General features: G+C 32.6%; 1 protein-coding gene across 1 annotated transcript; it reads right to left on the bottom strand.

Annotated features, from left to right (window-relative positions):
- Positions 1 to 4,085: 4,085 nt before the first annotated feature.
- On the bottom strand, positions 4,086 to 10,956 carry LOC129305446 (homeobox-leucine zipper protein HDG11-like). The gene is made up of 10 exons (XM_054945476.1): positions 10,835 to 10,956; positions 8,997 to 9,114; positions 8,711 to 8,905; positions 7,607 to 8,059; positions 7,073 to 7,174; positions 6,758 to 6,967; positions 5,906 to 6,092; positions 5,520 to 5,794; positions 4,568 to 4,657; positions 4,086 to 4,457 (listed from the first exon to the last, which is right to left on the bottom strand). Exons 1-10 carry the CDS (start codon positions 10,954 to 10,956, stop codon positions 4,086 to 4,088), a joined length of 2,124 nt encoding a protein of 707 aa, XP_054801451.1.
- Between the last annotated feature and the right edge of the window lie 10,758 nt (positions 10,957 to 21,714).

The raw sequence follows: 21,714 nt of genomic DNA, 5'->3' as shown, positions 1-21,714 counted from the left end.
CTTCTTTTTTACTATACTATTCAGGCACTTTTCTTTCTTGTTGACTATTTTTGGTGATTAATTGCCTGTTATATTTGTGTGACTGAGAAATTGAGGCAATAACACTTGAGAATCTTCATTCAGCATATTTTTGCATTATTAATTTGTAAAAAGGGTTGCTCTAATTAGGTATAATAATTAATATTCCAATCTAAGTTTTTTGGCTAAGAGTACTGCTTGGGTGATTTTCAATTTCTTAGAGGCATTCTGTCGAGCACCTTGCATGCATCCATGGAAAGAAAAGCAAACAACATCAAAGCACTTTCATTGAGCACCCAGCCACAGTAGAAAATGATCAATGTAAAGCAAGCAATCCAGTATAAGTATCAATCACAGACCACAGCTACCACAGTCACCAATTCAAACAGCATTTGAACAAAAAAAGAGAATGAATAGCTTAAACATACCTCAAAATTTCTTCGGTCAATGCAGCAAATTGCAGAACAGCATAGCTTCAATGGATTCCAGCAACTTGACAGAGCAAGACCGTAAGAATACTTTGATTCTTCACAGAGCAACAGCCCGATCGCTTGCAAAGGTTCTAATTCTTCACCAAGCTCTGATTATGGACGCGATTCTATGCTCAGAGAAGCTAGGGCACAACGATAAACAATGGGTTCTTCAAAAATAAATGCTTCCAGATGAGTCAAAGTAGCAGAGACATTTGGGTGGAGCAGAAATTTCAGAGAGATTGAACATTTCCAGGCATGTCTGGTCTCTGCAGAGCAACGCGTGATATGAGTAAGGCGGAGGCAATTTTAAATGGCATAAGTTTGACGGTTATCAGGTTTAATCGTCAAACTTATGTAAAAAATTTTTAAAAAATTTCCTAATTTAAATATTATATTTTAAGTTTAACGGTTTTATATATAACCATCAAATATATTGATTCATATATTTGACAGTTTTTGTTGAAATCGTCAAATATTATTTTTTCCAGTTATCGCCTTTCCTTATTCAACGGATTTTTCAATAACCGTCAAATATATATGCATCAAATATGTGTAATTCTGTACTAGTGTGCTAGAAAAATGTTGTGGCATAATCGTATCTTTTCTTTTCTTTTATTTTTTTTTCAATTCAACTAAGAAGTTTTAGAAGATTTGTTTTCTCATCTTTCTTCCCTTCCAATGTAACTGAGATTTCCTTCCCAACCCATATACATCAGAGTGACTGAAAAAGTGGAAGCACAGTAGTATTCATAACATCTCCATGACCAAGTAAATTTTTTTTATTTTTTTTACTGGCATACCAATTGGAAATTAGTATTTTCATGGAATTTCACAATCTCCATATCAGCCGACAAAATGTTGCAAAGGCATGCATAATTGATGATGACAACGTTGAAGTATAGAAGGGCAAAAATCATGAATAAACAACATCTAATCTCCATTCTATTTATTATAACACTCAATAGAAACCACTATAAGAATTAATAAAAGAAATTCAGCAATTTTCCATTCCCTCTTTGAACGCCCAGTTGCACACGGAAAGGCTTCAATCTCACACCCCCAAACATCACAGTGAATTACAAAAAGGGGAAAAAAATCGAAAGCCCCTTAGCTAGATTCACACAAATGTAGCAAAAGAGAGAGAAGATATTCTGAGCTTACATAATTTTTTTTTTTTTGAATACAAGGCCACAGAAAAACTGTGCAAAACTAGTTGAGATCAAAACGTATAAGAGTGCTATAATTTGGCGGAGGGTCTTAAAAAATGAGGATGTTGTTGTTGTCGTTCGAAGCTTGATGGGCAAGCCAGTCCGCACATCTATTACCTGTTGGCGGCACCGGCGGTAAACGTGAACAGCAAAGTACAAACTGCTTGAGTCGTGCCCGAAAAGACACTGTCCTTAAGAACTATTCCGGCACACCGGAACAACGGACCAGTAGTTCTCCAAGATTAAATAAGCACTTCCTGCAGCGGAGCAAGGGAACAGAATAACAGAAACTAAAAAGCAACACAGGCGAACAGACGAATACAAGAGTAGAAGGCATAGGCAGGAGAGAATTGCCTCAAAAATTCAAGAGGCTGGCACCGTTTTCTGTCAGCACCCAAGGGCTATATATAGCACAATCACCGGTTAATGCTTCGGTTACACACGCATTAAACAATAAAAACGTACAGTGAAAATATACACATCCAGAAGATGTGTTTTGTGATCTGTCCTTATATATATATATATATATATATATTTGTGATTTGTGTGTTTTGTTTGTTTCTTTTTTTTTCTTTTATGGCGTATTTTAGTAATTTTCTTCTCAATGCTGAATCATATTAAAATAAAATTCCTTCCTTGTCACCACAAGGATTTGAACGCAAAATCTCATTATGAATTGCAAGAAAAGTTTCAACTAAACCACCAATCTTTCTTGATAAATATTTTGAAATTAATATAATTACTCTTAAAATACTTTATCATAAATTTTAATTCTTACTCAAATTTTTGGGGTCATTGCAGACTGTCTCGGCAAGTCCACTCATCTCTCCTCACTATGTCTCACTTCAACACTGATCTCTTTTATGATTGTGAATGGTGATCCCTTCTTATGGTCATCGTCCTTATTAAAATTTGTTTTCCTTTTTCGATTCTGGTGTTTTTTTTTTTGTTTTTAAATTGTGGATTTGATTTGTGGATTATTCTGATAATTTGGTTTGTTGTCGGAGAGGGAAATAAATGTAATGAGGGAGGACGATAGTCGTGGTAGCAAGCTTGATTCAATTTGTTATTTCTATATTCAATGAAAAAATACAGATATTGTTTTCTTCACAAATATTATAATTTTATTTTAATTTTTTAAAAATCAGGTTACAAGCTTGGCTTTGAACCTTAAAAAAAAAAATTAGGCTTAAAAAATGAGAAATTTTAGAGAAAGAAACTGGGCTTTAGAGCTTAAACCCATATAAACTATACCCGACTGTTTTCCACCACTATGAGCGCCCTCTTCTGAACGCCAGCTGAGCCATTTCTACTTGCAATCAACTGAATCACAAGATCCTGATCATGACTTAGCCACTGTCCAAGAATCTAGTTTTCTAGAAGTTTGAAAGAGTGATAAACACAACCAATATTTGTAACTTAAATCAAATCTATGCATTCAGAGAAATTACTTATCGTTTTATCACTCATAAAATCAATTCACTTTTATGAGCAGAGAATCCAGACCATCTCACTAAACAGGCCACGATTCTTGCAATCCCCTTGGTTTCGCAACACGGTAATAACCCAAGACGGTACACAAATAACAAACGCCAAAATCGTTTCCAATAAAGAAAATCAAACATCAGTATAGCCTATTGAAAATTTCTACAACACAGTTGGAGCCCAGACAGTCTTGTTCTGTCTTATTCTTAATATTTGAATGTTTTTATGAATATTTTTGTCAATAGTATAACTTATTTAATTTAAAAAATATATTTTCTTATGATTCAAGACATTAGAAAAGGAGATAAAATATATAAGACAAGATTTAGAGGTACTTAGCCTTATTTACTTTATGTATTTTTATCTGATCAATTCAAAATAAGTGGATTTTCAGGTATAAATAATATTATAATAAGCTTTATTGGACAAAAAATTATATTAATAATAGGAGTTTATTATAAAATAAATAATATGTAAAATATGCATATCGCTTAATTTAATTAAAAACATATTTTAAATAGACAAGGTTAAGTATATAAATTTTTTTATATCTACACAGACACGTGTGTGTGTGTGTGTACGTGCTTTAGAGTATGGTGCTTGGTTCTGCGTTTTTGGTCAAAACCACATTTATCACCAAAGTAGTATAAGATAGTAGATCTTTTAGTTAAAGCTACATTTTAGTTTTAACCAAAACTAAAACATTTCGCACATCAATCAAACTGAAAGACAATAATCCTTTTCCCTGCTGTCTGCTCATTTTATTCTCGGAAAACCAAACTCATCAAAACACGAGACAAAGTCTGCATGGCACATCCATCAGTCCATGCAAATTACGAAATTGAAAGCAGTTTTTAAATTTTGATAATGAGCATAATTATTCATTAATCATCAAAGCCCCCTAATCGATACTCATCAGAGCAAACTTGATCTTGTTGAGTGTGGCCGTCACAAGGTTGTTCACCGTCGCCACACTCTCCATGTTCATGTTCCTCATTGTCACACTGTTGCTGACCAGAATTTGTAAGGTCATTGTCAGAACGGACCCTTCGCCGCCGGAAGAAGAACCACCACCACATTCACCCCTTCCGCCACCGCTGCCATCCTTCACGACCACAAAACCGGACGGCAGTATCGACACGGTGGCCGAATCCTCCCCGTTCATGACACCATTCATCGTCAGCTTATCCACTGGAGCGTACACCAGCGCATATCCCATCGGCTCCATGCAAGTTTCTTGAAGAATTGCCACGCTGTCACTCTCATGGTATGTCTGCCACAGTACACACACGAATAATTAATATATATATACACACACCATAGAGAGAAAATATATATAGCGAACAAGATGTGGAAAATATATATATATATATATATATACACCTGAATAATTGATATGTAGTTTCCAGGATGAGTTCCAGTTGAGATGCGTACAATCTCTTTCTCAGTATTTTCATGGCAAAGAACATCCCACTGCCATCAAAATACACGGTGCGTGATTCATATTCATGTCAAGGTGGGCCCCATTTGTCACACAGAGATTTGAAATACATACATACATGTGTGTGTGTGTGTATTCATGAAGTTTGAAAATGAAAATGTCACTGTGTATGGAGTTACATGATCTCGTAGTTGTACTCATCTACTCCTTTTTAATTATCCAATCTCTCCTAGCAATACATATACTTAAGATATCCAAGATTTTGATTATATATATTTGAAGATACACTGCACACAAAAAAAAAAATACATTATTTAATGCGCTAATTAATCTATGTCAGTTAGGCCTAAAATTGATGTAGAAAAAGAAGTTGTGACAAACTTGTAATTAAATTAAAAAGGTTGTTTTCTAAACTATGTAGGCAAAGTTGACATAGTAACACTGTTCTATGTTGATTGCTATACAAAAGGACATAGAATATAGAGTTTGATACGTTGTTTTTATTAAAATGTATTGAAAAGTCTCATGTTAATTAAACAAAAAATAAATTAATTAAAATTACATGCTCCTCCGGTCCCATTTATATGATACCTTTTAAAAGTAATTTTTAATTCAAAATATAAAATACCTTTTAATAATTAAATCAATTTTTTTAATTTCACCTTTTTTTTTATTAGTGTGAAAGTATTTAATGTAATTATATTATCATTTAAAATTAAGGGTAAAAATAAAAGTATATCAACATTTTTTTTACAATGCAAAAAAAAAAAAACTAACTTTTTAAAACATGCATGAAATAGTTAAAAGTTTTCTACAATAAACACCCGAGAGAATATATATATATATATATATAACCTTAAGGTGAGTTGTAAAGTTTCATAGCTATGAGAGGACCTGGTATCGGCGAGAGACGTCACGGAGGAAGTGGAAGACACGGTTGGGAGGAAAAGGAAGCCAAATAGGAGCAGCAGCAGTGAGAGTCATGCCCTGAGGCTGACCTCTGTCGAGATTCTTTCGGATGAAAGCTCTGATACCAATCTCATTATCTTCACTTATCTCTGTAAAATCTTCCCTTCCACTGCCAGTCATGCTTATCACTCCACAGAAGCTCCTTATCATTCGATGCCCCAACTTCATTAAGCTCCTTCTTCCTTCTGCTGAGCTCGCCCCTGCACCATCTCCACATACATGGTACATGCATGTCTTCATTGCTAGCTAGGGTTCATATATAACTTGATGTGTATGTATGTGTACATACATAAATATATATGAACACATACCTAACGGAGCTTCATCGAGAGGAGGAATGTGAGGGTTTATGGTGTAAGCAATTCTCTCGCAAATCCGCTGAAGGGCCACGACCCATCGTTGAGCTCCATAAGCAACGCTGCTGAAAACAAGGTTTCTATACAGCATGTGCACGATAAGGCTTTGATGCTCCACTTCCACATGCTCCACCCATGTAACCTAATAATTAACACAGCATAAAAGTTAATTAATATGCTGTTTTTTTTAATGATCACTCCTAAAAAAATAATTCACTAATTAATGTATATAGCTAACAGCATCAGATGATATATTGCATCTTACATATTTGTAATTGATCACACACACATTTGAATTATATTTCAGACACTACAAATATTAAAATTAGTTTTTCTTTTCCTTTTCTATGAAAAAAAAAGTCAAATGGTGCTGTTTGAAATCAAAGTAGATGAGTAACCACGTCGATAAATTGTAAAATAATAACATATATATTAATAGTATTCACATCCATTTTATTTTTATTTCTACAAGATCCCTTTTTTCATCAAGTTTCTTTAGAAGACACGTGTTTGAAAATTTATTAATAAACATGAATACTACCATTAGCAGGTAATATACCAGCATATAAGATCTATTAACAATTTGACTTTTTTTAGCACCACTAAACTAATATCTGTGTGTAGGACAAATAAATACAAAACACAGAAAATCTAGTAGTCAAATATCTCATATTGAGATTTAAAAAACAAACTCTGCGAAACAAAGTAGACCACTTTAATTTTCACGAAATGTGTCTGGAAATTGGATGTGATTTGTATCAAGAAACAGGGGTAATTAGGGCAAGGTACACACACATATACACTAACCTTGGAAAATCCAGTGGGCAGTTCTTGAATCATGCATCCAGAAGGAAGCTTCCAGCAAGAAGCAGAATATGTAGCACCAATGTCTTCAAGAGAATCAAACGACACATCTCCGATCACCCATGTTTCCTTGTCCGTTTGGTAACAGTATCGAAGGAACACGAATTCACGAGGTGGCACCATTGGCGTCAGCATGTGAAGCTCTTCATACATCTTCACACACACACACACACACATGCATGAATGCATGCATATAAATTCCCATACATTAACATCACCACATCATCGATATAAACTTGAAAACACACAGTACATTACCAGCTGCAAGGCTCCATTCCTGCTCCCTGGCAAACCAGCTTCGAGTACTTCTACTGTGTGCGCTTTTCCAACAATTGTCGGGAACAGATTAACCCATTTATCCTAGAAAAATCATAACCAAATCAAGTAATTAATCACAACCTGTTTGGATAGGTGCGTTGGATTATAGAAACATCTTAAAGTTGATTTCGTTATTTTATTTTTCTTGTTTTCAAAATATACTATATTCAATTATCAAAAATTTCAATTAGCTGGATTAATTACTATCATAAGCTATTACCACTAGTCGCTAACAATCATCATTATATCAGCTGATTTTTTTAATGCTAAAACTGTTTTTAAAGTACCATGACAATCAAATAGATTTTCATTTTCTTTTGTTTAGAAAAACAAGAAGTTAGAAGAAAAGCAAACAAGCCCTAAATATACAGTGAAACCATACTTCTATTGGACAGTGAAATTAAGTTATTTAAGCTTTGAGTGATCAAATGTACATAAAATATAAAGAAGAAATAGTGATTGAGTAATGCTTACAGCGTCTAGAAACATGTCAACCAGTTGCATGGGGCCCATGTTGACAACACGTGAAGCTTTGGAACATTCAACACGAGCATTGTTGAGCTTCTTGCCAAAATGATGAGCCCTAGGGAAGATCCTTTCGTAGCTGCTGCGGTTAGGGAGGAAGAAGCCTTCGTTGTTGTCGTCGACATCTTCGGAAGCTTCAGACCGGATCCACAGTGGCTCGTTCACACGCAGAAGCCTCACCAGTTCTTCCATGGAGCTCACAGCTGTCTCCCACATGACTGCCTTGCTGTTGATGGTGCCTTGTTTTGGTGGCAACATGTTGCTGTTATCATCAGACATGGACATGGACATGGCTGCTTGTTCTGATGACGATGATGATGGGGTTCCTAGGGTTAGGAAATCCTTTTGGATTATCATAGGCTTCCCAACATAGTCCCCAAGAAGCCTTGTTGCCTTCTCATGCTGAAAATCATTCAATTCTAACAACATTGTTGATCAAAGAGAAACAATAACTAAAGAAGCATCCATTTATGTGGAGCGAGCTAGTGAATCATATGTCTTGTCTTTCCCTGCTAGAGTTTGTATCTGGCTCGTGAATTATTTTAGTTTATATTGTACTATTCAAAATTCCAATCTTATTTCAGTTTCAGTTTTTCTAGGATCATAATATAATGCTTTATACTATTTTTCGAATAGCCAACATCAAATAGGGTTCAAACATTTAAGACTATATTTATATATGGACTAATTAATATAGACTGTCTTTCATTTGTTTGTTTCATCATTCTAGAGATAGTACAAGATACTATATATGTAAAATTTTCAAAGAGCAAATGTTTTTCTCAGAGAAAAAAATGAACATATATTATTTCATAGGGTTGAATTATAATATCTATCTGTCATTGTTACACTATGTAATCAAATGGACTCTCCAAAACACAAGTTCACTATCCAAAATGTTTAATTAATTTTGTTTCAATTTCATCATTCCGAAGTTTGTAAAGTGAAAAGGCAATTAAGATCGTTTGAAGAACAAACATAATAATTCATATAATTATGGTTTTGATCAATCAAGTAAATAATAATAAATAATTATTTAATATATTGACTTGCCTCTTGTTTGAGATAGGCATTCTCTTGGAGCAGTTTTTGAATATTAAGCATGTGTTCTTCGTCTCCATTATTAGCGGGGCCACCACAAGCAGGGCAGTTCACACCCTTGAGAACCTCTTTGATTGCACAATTCTCATTTTGAATTCTTTCATTCTCAGCACGAAGAACATTGTTATCAATTCGTTCATTCTGTGTCTGAAATTAATTAATAATACATACAAAACAATTAATCAATCAACCATATAATTAATCAATCCAGATACAAAATTAACTTAATCAGACGTACCTTGGTTTGAGTTCTCTTGTTCTGAAACCAGAACTTGATTTGCTTGGGTTCAAGCCCGAGCTCCTTGCCTAAATCCTTGCGTTGTTCCTCATCAGGGTGTGGACATTCCTTGAAAAACCTTCATTCCATAACCACATTAAGAAAGATTAAACTAAATCCCATTAATTATATTTAGTTTAAGATAAAGATGGAGTGAGAATTAATCAAATACACAACAAAACCAGAAATTGCAGATTCACTTGTCGCTGTGTAGACTCAAATGAATGGTTTAGACACAAGCTCATTGAAAAAAAAAAACGACACAAACTCATGAAAAAATGATAAATCGATATCAAGGTATTAATTGTTAAGTCTCATCTTACAAAATAAATTATGTTAAATATCAGACTAAACGATAGAAAGAATAAAATTGAAGATCTCTAAACAATAAACACATGTAAGCAAAGTAAATATTACTTGTCGTGTAAGAAATCAGTAAGCCAATGAGCTGTGCTGCTATTAATAAAAACATAATCAAGCAACGTTTATAGTGGTGTTGATATTGCAATACAGAAGAAATAAACTGACTACATTTGATTTCAACGGAATGTGAAAATAAATTAAACTTGATAAAAGTAAACTAATGTCAACAAAAATTAATTTGTTTGATGCAATAGCACGATATAAATAATGGGCTTTGGACTGCCCAAATTAATTTACAATTTATTTTTTTGGAAAACCAAAATATGCTTCTCCAATCCATCTATATTCATTTTTCTAAAAATTTATAGTTAGAAAACTTTTCTTCTATTATTTTTCTTTTAACATAGAAGGGTATTATAATCATTTTTAAACTAACGGGTGCTAGATTAGACTGGTCGATAGAGTCAAATCAATTTATCTTAGGGTCTTAGGTTTGATTTTTGGGATATATAACCGCTTTACACAAAAATGTTCAAGGCATCTCTGAAGTACCCATGAGGCTACTGATAGCAAAAACAATTCCACATAACAAGGGCCCAAATTAGTCTGAGCAAATAGTGATAATACCCTAGGTTTCTCAAGATATTGGATGAAGGAATAAAAAATATTTCAAAAAATTATATAAAAGTTGGATCATCTAGGTTAAATCCAAAATGATCAATCTAGATCTATCACTGGTAGCCACAACATTCCGACTGCGAGATAAATGTGACATAGTATTTAATGTGGATCTTGTAAGAATATATTATTTTTTAGTACGTATTAGATCTAGATCATTTCATCATCGAAGTACCTGTGAAACTGCCATTGGTAAAAAGAATTCCACACAATGGGAGTTTGGATTAGTTTGAGTGGGTAATGCCCCAACTTTCTCACGATACCGGGTGAAAAATAAAATAAAAATCTTTTTAAAAATATATATATATACAATTTGAACCATTTAGATCCAATCCAAAATGATCAATCCAGATCTATCACTGGCAGTCGCAACAAACATTCGGACTCCGAGATAAATGTGATTTAATTATTTGTTAGTATTAGATCTAGATCATTTCATATTTATATATATATGACATAATAATATCTCATATATGAAAAAAGATCATTAGACAATTTTTCCAGCAGTGATCCCATCTTTTTGCTCACAAGACCAACCACAAACCAAATCTCATGAGAAAATGGAAATCTGAAACTGCCGATATCTGCGCTGTTGGCTTAGGTTTTGGTTGACGCAAAGAAAAACCTTTCAGATCAAACAAGTATTCAAAAAGACATCGAAGAAATAATCAACAAATTAACCAATAAACAAAACCAAACCGAAAAAAAAAATTGTTTGAGAATAAATAACAACAAAGAGTGATCTGATCTGATCTTACTCTTCGAGTCGCTGGATCTGTAAAGGTGTGTGGCGATGAGCAGACTTCCTTCCAGTCTGCTGAGAGCTAGCAGTGTTTTGCTCATCACCAGATCCACTTCCAACACTCAAAGAAAGATCCATTTTCTCAAACCTCTTAGTGATTTCTGAATCCTGAATTAGGGCATACAAGTTTAGGGCACAAACTTTACCTATTTATATAGTTCTCACTCTCACTGGGATTCAATTGACAAATGTATATTGGCTGGATTTGTCTTCACGCGTTATTTTGCATAAATGGCAACCTTGAGAGGGGGAATTTTGAATTTTAGGGTGCAAAATTTGGGTTTGGATTCTTGGGTGTGAAAGGTAATTGAAAAAATTTAATAATTTTTTTTTTCCATACGCTGCATATCATCATTCCCAAACAGGTAAGATACATTTGACTGAATGAGAATGTAACGTTACATAAAAAGCATGGAAAGTGTGAAATGTTCAGAATAGGAAGTATTGTATCTCAGATTAGTATTTCTTACCTAATTAAAATAAATAAAATTGGGGGTTGTTGGAGAAAATTAATTAAAATTAATACTCATTCATTCATAGTTTGAAATTGCAGTAGCAGTTACCTTGGTGACTGTTGTCATGGGAGGCATCTTCTGGGGTAGATGACACAACATACAGTACTATCTAATTAGCTTGAGCTTATCCATTTAAAAAAAAAAAAAATTACTTCGATAATTCAGTGCACATAAATGTAACAAGTTTAATATGAATACCTTATTTTGAGGGGCAATATATTTTTGGGTTAAAAAGCAACTTTGCCCTAAAAGTTTTTTGCAAGTGCAACTGATATTCTTAGCTTTTGATTGATGCAATATTACCTAGGAAGTTTCAAAAATTATGTGATTTTGCTTTATAATAACATTTGATTAACATTGACTGTTAGTTGAAAATTCTAACTTGATCAGGTTAAAAAGCAATTTTATGTCAAATTTTTTTCTAAATGAGCAACTAATATTATAAACTTTTTATTAATGCAATTTTTTAGGTTATCAATATTTAAATTAGAATAAAAATCTAATGACCCATTATATGAATGTTAAAAATTATGGTTCATATTTCTAGATTTTGAGAAGAGGTCATACCCAAGGTTGTTTTGATACAAAATCAACTCTACCTTAAACACTCCACAAACTCTCACTTGAAGTTCAGACATGCCCTTATTTTTCCCATGAATAGGTCTCGATTTGCATAGGCTTAAATAGACACTTGTTTAGACATGCTTGTGGGCAAGAAAGACTAATATGAATTTTGACTTAGAGATGTTCAATATAATTCAACAAAAAGTCTTCTAATTTTGGGTTATAACAAGCTATTAGATCCTTTTTTATTTGAAAGTTGATCACTTAAAAAATTGCTACAATAAAAAGTTTAGAATACCGATTACTCTTGCAGACAAACTTTCAAGAGAAAATTGCGCCTTTGACAGTTAAAATAATAGTCAAAATTGGTCAAATCTTATAGTAGGGCAATATTGCATCATTTTTTAAACTTTCATGATAATATTGCACTAATCAAAAGTTAAAGATACCAATTGTACTTGGCAAAAAACATCTAAGGCAAATTTGCCCTTTAACCCTATATATTTTATTATAAATATTGTTCAAGTTGTAAACCTTATCCAAGCCATAGTTTTTATCAACTAGTTGAAAGAGTTGAATTAGTTTATCCTAAAAATCTTGAGTTTGAATACAAGAATATGTAGTCGCAATAAATAATAAAAATGCTTAAAGGCATCCTCGAAGTATTCTTGAAGTTGTCATTAGTAATAATAGTTCCACATAGCTAGAGTTCATATTAATTCTAAATGAGTAGTGGTAATACTTCCAAACTTCTCAAGATATTAGATGATAAAATAAAAAAATTATAATCTTTGATTAAACGCAAAAGTAAGAAAAAGACTAAGGCAATATTTGGATTTTGGTAATAAAATCCTCAACTTCAGATTTTGATGCACTAGAGTTTTCTTTTCCTAGCTAAAACATTCCTATTTTACACTTTTGAAGAGATCCAATTTCATTTTAGGGTCCATGGAATTGATTTTTTCTCCCATTTTGCCTTTTGGAAATCTCACCCTTTGAAACACGCTTTTGTACTGTAACGTTTAAGTCAAAGCTACTCTCACATTGTTTTGATCAAAACATGGTTTTTGACCAAGACTAACCGGTTTCAAGCACATATAACATCCATATGTGTTAAGTTCTTTATATTAATTATGCCTGAGGACTAACGGAGATTAAGTTTAGCGGAAGGAGCTAATCTCTTATAATGTGGTGAACTAATATTCTAATCTTCACTAAAAAATATATCCATATTTAGTGTTCAAACATATCTTGAAAAGATTGCCTCCATTATGAGGACACCTGTGAGTAAACAAAAAAATATACTTGAGGATAATTTACTTTATCAAAATACTTAAGTCATTTAGTGAGATGTATCCCAAACTTTATATATATATATATATATATATATATTCCTAATCCATTTTCTAATTACTAGATGTTGGGCTTCTTTATCTCTAATACATTGAAGCTCATCTCCTCATCCACCTTATGATGATCTCCTTCTTATCCCCTAAGAAGCTTATTCGATTAATACGCTTCAATCAAGACCAAAGCCACAATTAATAGGAAACTTCTTTTTGTGAGATCGAATTGTCCAAAATTTTTGATTATATGTTGGGATCCAATTGTTTGAAATTGTTGTTCATGATGATGACCAGATTTTGTTTGAAGACAAATGGTTCTGATTTGTAAAGAAGCTAAGATGATTTTGGGCGGTGACAATTATAAAAATTATGCAACGATTCTATTTTTGCATGTCAAACGTTTTTTTTAAATCTAATTCCATTACTTTTCATATTGTAATTATGCTTTCGTTATGCCAAATGTAGCCTAAGTAGTCATAATCAAACAAAAATATATCAAAAAATTTCTCATACTTGCATGAAATCTCACTATTTAAACCATGGCCGTCATAGGCTACAACTAAATGATAAAATGTGTGTACTCATGAACTTCAAGATTTAGTTGTGGTTTCGAAAATTGCAGTAAAGAATCCCTTCTAGAAGTTCTATTGTGATTTAAAATGCAAAATTTCAAACTTAAAATTTAAAATAAAACATTAACTGTAATTGATACAAATGTAGCTCGGAACTGTTTGTTCACTGCTACAACAAAGGTTATATATAGCAGTTATTTTTTGCTACACACAGCGGTTTTTAACCACTATATATTCTAGTGCTATATATTTTTTGATCCAATATATAGTAGTTTTTAATTGTTGTATAGTTGCCAAGCATTTTTTTTTAATAGAGGTAGCATTTCTAGCAACCTATCTATTATAATTTATTTTTTAGTTTTTTTCACTTAAATTCTTGAGCAAAGTAAAATGAAAAAATAGGAAAAAAAACATTAGAGTAGTAAAGATAATATCCAAATCTGAAATTAACAATAGTTGATGCTAAGGTTTTTTATTTAACAATTTAAATGCAAAATAAAAGACAAAAACTATAGATCTAGAAAATCAAAAAAACATTCTCAAAAAAAAAAAATGAACTCAAATTAATACCACACAAATCTGAAAAGCCACATATATGAAATGAAAAATTACAAATCGTGGTCATAAATCTAGAACACTAGCCTTCCATTTAGCAATATATAATCAGGGACAACGAATTTGGGTACCACACAGACTAGACGAGGTAGCATGGCATTGTGCATGCACATAGACTGGAGGAGAAGGAACGTACATCATGTAAGAGACCTTGGTCGGAGTTGATAGTATGAATGTTGATAATGAAAATTCAAAGTTTGGAGTAAGAGAGATGCTTAAGTAACAGAGAGGGTTGAGTGTGGAGTGAAGGAGTGAGGCTGCATGTATGTGAGAGAGAGAGAGAGAGAGAGAGAGAGAGAGAGTTGAGTGACATGAAAGCAAAGTGTAAGGGATGAAATCGAATTTAGAAAATGACAATGAGAGAGAAAAAAGTATGTGTGCCACGGGATAAGAAAAAACAATAGTTTAGATATAATAATATCATCAATTTGTGCATTATATAAGATGCGCATATTTTAAAAGTTTTTTGAGTCAAAAAAACTATATAGTTGTTCTTTTTAAATAATCGTTCTATAGTGACTATACAGTATTTATTTAAAAAGAATCGCTAACTATACAACAGTTATTTAGAAAGAACCGCTATATATAATCTCTTTTTTTGAAACCTGCCTCAACTATATATAGCAATTTTTTTGATGACAACTATATATAGCTTTTTTTTTTAGTAGTGGTTTCTTTTCAAGTAGTCCCTTGTATATTAAAAAAATCTCCTTAATTAAAATAGCTTTGCACCCATGTGGTTAGACATTCGGATTAATCCAAACCTAATGGTTTCAAAAACTTGATGTAGCCAAAATTTCAAAGAAATGTCTGATAATACCCAATGATGCCACAAAAAGATAGACAATATACTTATTTATAAGGACACTATTGCAAGAAATATTATTTACGTTGTTAATTCATTGCCCTTTTCGTCAATTATAGTATACCAGTAACTTTAAAGGGACGTAGAATTTATGGTTATTAGCGTCGATTACATACCCAACGTAGAAAAGGGTTTCTATGTCGGTTGCAGTTACCGCTGACGTGGAAGGGTAAACATACTATGTCGGTTGTAATACGATAATGACATAGAAGGTATATAATCCATGTCAATTTACGTGACTTAATCGACGTGGTTATTGAGTTCTATGTCAGTACTTATATTAACCGACATAGATTGTGTCCTTTTTAAAAAAAAAATATTTTGTCTGTATATTCAAAACTATTCCAAACCTATAAATTGAAATGTCGAACCACAACAACAGACAACATAGAAACAGAACCAGAACAGCAGTCCAGCAGCACCAGATCAACAATTCAATTAAATATAATGTTTCAACTAATTTTCAAATTGTACAATATAATTTGTCAAAGTGTAAAACTACAGCAAACCTATACAAAAACAAAATCTAAAACAATATCAAAAACTGAATCCTATTTTGACCATATCTCTTGCAAGAATTGAGCTGAGTACTACCAAACCACATCAATATCATCATTGCCATATTTGTCTAGATTTTAAGATACTGCAAGTGTAACTATAACAGTGAAAAATAATTAAAGAAATAATAATTAAAACTCAATATATTAAACTAATTGAAAAAAACCAAATTGCATAATCAAGTTTTTCAGTAAACCCACAGAATATGATATCATATATTTAGCGGATAACATAATATCCATACTCTAGTTTGCCCGGTTGAATGTGATACTATTAATTAAGAAAACAAATTTAAATTTAAAGTGGATACAAAATAAAAAATATGTTCAAACCATGCTTACATTCGGGTATATCGATTTTGGTTTACCACTCTTCTTTTTATACCACCATCATGTAGTATGTCAAGACAGCCCCATCATGAAATACACATTATAGAGTAAGATTAATATTATACTAATTATAGTACACAAGCCAAAAATTGTAGAGTAAATTAGCTCAATAGCCTTAAAAAAAATACAATTTTCATAAATTATTGACGAGATTTTTAAATATTTTGAAATATGGTCCATTTATAAAATTAATTAAATGTGATTTTCCTTTCTTATCATCAAAATAAATGTATAATTAAAACATAATATATCTCATGTAACTAATCTTTAATTGATTGAATTGTGTGTTCACAATTATATTGTTCTTTCATTACATGAGAGAGAAGTCTCATTTGTCAATGTTTTTCTTCTTTCTCCCTCTCTGCCCTTCCTAGGTATATTATGAAACTAAGATTTGACATTGAAGACTAGACTACATCATTAGATTCTACATTCTAGATTGCATAGTTGAAGATTTAAATTGAAGTTGTCCTGTATTTTGTATTATGGAAGTTGAAAAGTATTATCTATTATCGAATTTTCATCATCTTCATTTATCTGGATAATATCTTTACTGAATCAATAAGTCATTTGCTCATAAACTATCATTGATCATGAAATTTGTTTGAATTACTAACATAAAATACATATTATTTTCTAATTGTTCATGATTTTTTATTTTATTATTTTAAGTATGTGATTTTCTGTATTAAGTTAAGGTGTTTAGAATTTTTTACAAACTTAGTTTGATCTGTTTTAGACAAATGATTATATTATTTTTATGTTTCTGATTTACAATAGTATATCACTGATATACTCTCGCATATTAACATAACCAAACAGTTAGATAGAAACTTGTTTATCATTGATATAAATCTGTATATCGATGATATAGTATCACATATCAATAACATAACAAACACATAATCATTTGCCCAAAATGAATCAAACACAGTCTGCATAAAATTTTATAGCTCTATTTCCCCATTGGTGTGCTCCATTCTGTTGATTATCATTGATATCTCTCACCTTATGTTTGTCTCTCACTATCATGACTATGAATTTTTCACATTGCTCTATTTTCTTTCTTCTATTGTGACTACAGCTCGTGTTTGTCTCTCTCATTTGCCTGATTTCTCACATTTTGAGTTTATTCTGATATTTGTAAAAAAACAAGTGTTATAATTTTAAAAGGGCAATTTTATAAATTATATATTAACTAAATATTAAAAACCCTATAAGAAAAGATAGTTATGTAATATGAGCTATGTGTGCAAAAAAAGCCAAAATTGTATCAACTAATAAACTTATACTTCAAAAATATTTTTTTAAATCGGCACTAGGGTGACGGCTTATTGAATCAAACTAGAAAACAATATCATCTACATGGCTTAGACAGTCAGCGTCCAATGAAAACTAACATATATAAGGGTAAAAGTTATAAAAATATATCAATTAAACTAATTAAATTATAAATAAAATTAAAAGCTACTTACTCTTCTATAATAGATGCTAGACATATATAACCCGATAGTTTTGTTTTTAACATAGTACCAATGGCATGTAACTGTCTATCATCTACGGTATTAAATTCCTTTTGCACCTTCTCCAGACACATGAATCCATATTGATTCCCCTTTCCCTATGAGTTACTGATCATTGGAGAAAGTTCTAGCATTGCAATAAGATGGTGATATTAATATAAAAACAAATATAAACAATATCTATGAACAGTGAGGCCATGCACTTACAATATGGAAAGTTTAATTACGGATTCTTCTAGCTCCTAACAAGTTAGGAACTCTACGAGGTCCATCTTATTAAGAGTGATATCATACATCAGGGCACCTAAAATCCCTATTGACATTTTGATGCTGAATGCCTCCTTCATCGTAGCCACAGTATCTCACAAAATTGTTGGTTTAGAAAATTTCTCACTATCAATCTAGAGGTTGGCAATGAGTTGGGGCGCCTTTGGCTTTTTGACTATTAAATAAAAGATAGTCATCATCAATATATGCTATAAATAAGATAAACCAACATGGAACACACACACACGTGTAGATACCTTTGTTGCTCATGCCGTCACTCGCCCTGTTTGAACAAGTCTTTTGGGCCACAAAATGAAATTTCCTTTGGATTGGCCCAAATTTCCAACCTTTTCACTCGGGAATGACATAGCTATATCATACTCACCCTGCCGAACACTTTCAGCTGCCACCCGAACTTGATCCTTCTGAATTTGATGATGGTGGATAGTTGACCCTAAACTGCATGCATATGCATCAGCCACAGCACACTTCGTGGGTAACTCTAAATAGAGAATGCAGGTAGCTTCCTTCTTAGCAGGTTTATTTCCGATCGAGGATAGCTTGTGCCGACTTTCCAGGATGATTGTGATTGTCCCAGGTGCTTTCTGTCAAAGGTAATGCATGTTCAACTCCTTGACTTATATTAGAGACCATCATTTTAAACTCATCACGAACTTGGGCCACAATTTCATCCTTAAGAGAATCACGAATTCCTCAAGCTTATGTTGTCTCCTCCCTCTCCTTAGCAATCAGCTCATGATCCTCAGCTCTAGATAACATGCTCGGTGAGCTACATGAAGATGGTCCAAAGTACTGTAAGATGTGGTTTTTATAAAAAGTTACGAGCCTCAACTTTTGAATCAATGAAATGCCACAGGAAGCTGCCGCCAGCAATGGCATTCACTCGATCTGCCACGACCGAACTTTTAATTATATAATTTGTTAATAATACTAATTAAATAATTATAAAAAATCAATAACAGTAAATGAAAAAATTAGCATCTAAACTTTAGATCCAACAATATTATAGACCCTAAACTTATTTATTGTGTAAATTGTTCCCTCAACTTTTAAAAATGATACAATCTAGCCCCCACTATCAACAAAAATTAACTTTAACCATTAGTTAACTAGAAAATAATATAAAAAGGACTCCAAAAATTACAAAAAGAAACCAAAATTTTTTAGCCCTTTATTGTAATTTTTTAGGTCATTATCTATAATTTTTGGGGCCTTTTTTATAATTTTTATGTTATTTTCTAGTCAACTAATGGTCAAAGTTAACTTTTGTTAAGGATAGAGGCTACATTGCATTATTTTTAAAATTTGAGGAAATAATTTGTACAGTAAATGAGTTCAAGGTTTATGGTCTTATTGGACCTAAAGTTCAAGGGTACTTTACTCATATACCCAATTAATAATAATTATTATTAAATTCTTTTTTATAGAAAAAGTTAATGTGCATATTTATTATTTAATAATATAATTGTTTCTAGCAGTTTTTTGTGCTAGCATACTAGAGGAGTGTGTTCTCAAGAGCTATGACGTTATTGACTTCTAAAATTGAATGGTGAGTTCCCAAGGTCCTTTACCACAATTTTCCTAAATAGAAGTGCTTAAAAATAAAGGGAATGAAGGAATAAAGATGGAGAAACATGTGAGACTAGCATGGTGAGAGTAGTCATAATACTGATAATGATAAAAGAAAATTACAGCAAAATATAAGACAAAAAAACTAAAAGGAAAAGCATTGGCATGCTATTACTACTATTCTACTAGGAGTCGGCACTCTACTAGTTGTTGGAGAACTTCAATGCTCTTTGTTAAATGTATGGCATGCTAAGGGCGCTGTGTTGAATTTGCTGAAAGATAAAAAAAAAAAAAGTCATGCCAGGGGAAGTAAGGTATGATGCAAGGTTAAGGCTATTGCGCTATGCAAACAAATTGAGTTGTCAAGTTGTTGAAGTGTTGAGAGTTGTTGAAAAGATGTGTCTGTAGAATTGAAGAGATTTTAAGAGGTTTTTTTCTCCATATGATGGCTTCCCCTTTTATAGGCATAAAGAGGCAATTTTCCCTTGGCTCCATGCTCCACGTTTTTAGGGCCACTAGTTGTAGTTTTTCTTAAAACTTCCTCCACTTCAACCTTTCTGAAGTGATGCGTTGCTTGATCAAGTCTTCCCATAACTTCATTCCTTTAAGAAGACCTTGGGGAATTTTGGCCAAAATTACTCTTTTTAGCTCAAATAGTTGAGCTTAGGGTAAAAATCACATTTTATCCCAAACAATTGCCCCCCACATACAAATTTAGTAGAGTTCATTACAGGCCAAGTTTGTATGGATATTTGAATTGTTTCATCCTCTATGCATTCCTAACATATGCAGCATGAAACTTAGGGAGTCAAATCTTTTTAATCAAAGTTTCAAATGGCGATTCTACTTGAGGAGTTCGCTCATTCTTAATTAAGGGCTCTAGGTGTGATCTTACTCTCTAATTGATCCCAAAGGTGTGGAATTAACCTCTGGTTCATTAGCCCAAGATAGTTGGGTGCTCTTAGATAGTTGTGTCCCAGGCTCTTCATCTGTAACTAGATTTAAAGGCCATGAGTTGGTCTTTGGTTCATCGTCCTTGGTAGACTCATCCTTGAGCTATAAGAAGAGTCCCCCTGAGCTCTTTAGATAAGATTAGTTCATAGAGCTCGTCATTAGGGTTATAAGATCCCCCCAAGTTCTTTAAATATACTTGGTTTCAAAGGCTATGAGTTAGCCTCTGACTTATTATTTGTAGAGCTCATTATCAGAGCTATAAGAAGAGTGCTCCTAAGCTCTTTGGATATACTCTTGAGGGATTCATGATAACTCCTAAAATATTATTCTCTTTGATGAGCTCTTCATTTTAGTGCAGTCATTTATTCCTTGAAGCATTAATGGTGAAGCTAGGTCTCTAACTTGTTGATCTTGGCTCTATATTTCATCTCTTACTCATAACATTTACGGTGCTTACATATAGTCATGATGAATCACCCTAGAGTATATTGGACCATTATTTGATACTCTATCTTGCATTTTTAAAGTTCCAAATATCTATTTAAGCTTTTAATGTTTGGCTAGAAAACTAGCCTAAACCTCAGAGTTTTGTTCACCATACTCATTTCTAGATTATAATAAAGCTGATAGCTATACTACCTCTACAATATCACATTCCATATCCTAAGATCCAGTATAATTTTTACCATGATTTTTCAATTTAAGGGTGTAGTTTCATATCGGTTTGACTAGGACATAGTCCTATCTTAGTGGGATCCATGACACCTCTGGAGCATTGATCTTTAGAGTGTAATTCTTGAGATGTTTTGGTTCCTAGATTGCCTTTGAGCATTTTAGCTCCTAGATCACTAGCTCTTGGGGAGCCTTAGTCATGTATTCTAAAGGTGCATCGTTCCATGACTCTGCTGGAGTGTCAATCTTTAGAGTATAATTCTCTAAGTATTCTGGTTCCCATATTGCCTTTGAGTATTCTAGTTCCCAGAACATAGGCTTTTAGGGAGTCCAGGCCATTAATTCTAAGGGTGCATTGTTCCATGACTCTACTTGAGCACTGATGTTTGGATTGTGGTCCTCTAGG

Source organism: Prosopis cineraria, unplaced genomic scaffold, assembly GCF_029017545.1.
Source record: "Prosopis cineraria cultivar Desert tree isolate PC_DT_omini unplaced genomic scaffold, ASM2901754v1 PC3, whole genome shotgun sequence".
In the NCBI taxonomy this organism is placed as follows: Eukaryota; Viridiplantae; Streptophyta; class Magnoliopsida; order Fabales; family Fabaceae; genus Prosopis; species Prosopis cineraria.
The sequence above is the reverse complement of the archived record's forward strand: the minus strand, read 5'-3'. Positions and strand labels throughout refer to the sequence as shown.

What these genes read in the sequence shown, in the direction of transcription:
- LOC129305446 (XM_054945476.1), bottom strand. Translation starts at nt 10,956, where the DNA reads ATGGATCTTTCTTTGAGTGTTGGAAGTGGATCTGGTGATGAGCAAAAC. An exon ending in TTGACATGTTTCTAGACGCT is followed by an intron (nt 7,175 to 7,606) that starts GTAAGCATTACT and finishes TGATTTTTCTAG; the next exon opens with GATAAATGGGTTAATCTGTT. An exon ending in TCTCGATGAAGCTCCGTTAG is followed by an intron (nt 5,795 to 5,905) that starts GTATGTGTTCAT and finishes GAGATGGTGCAG; the next exon opens with GGGCGAGCTCAGCAGAAGGA.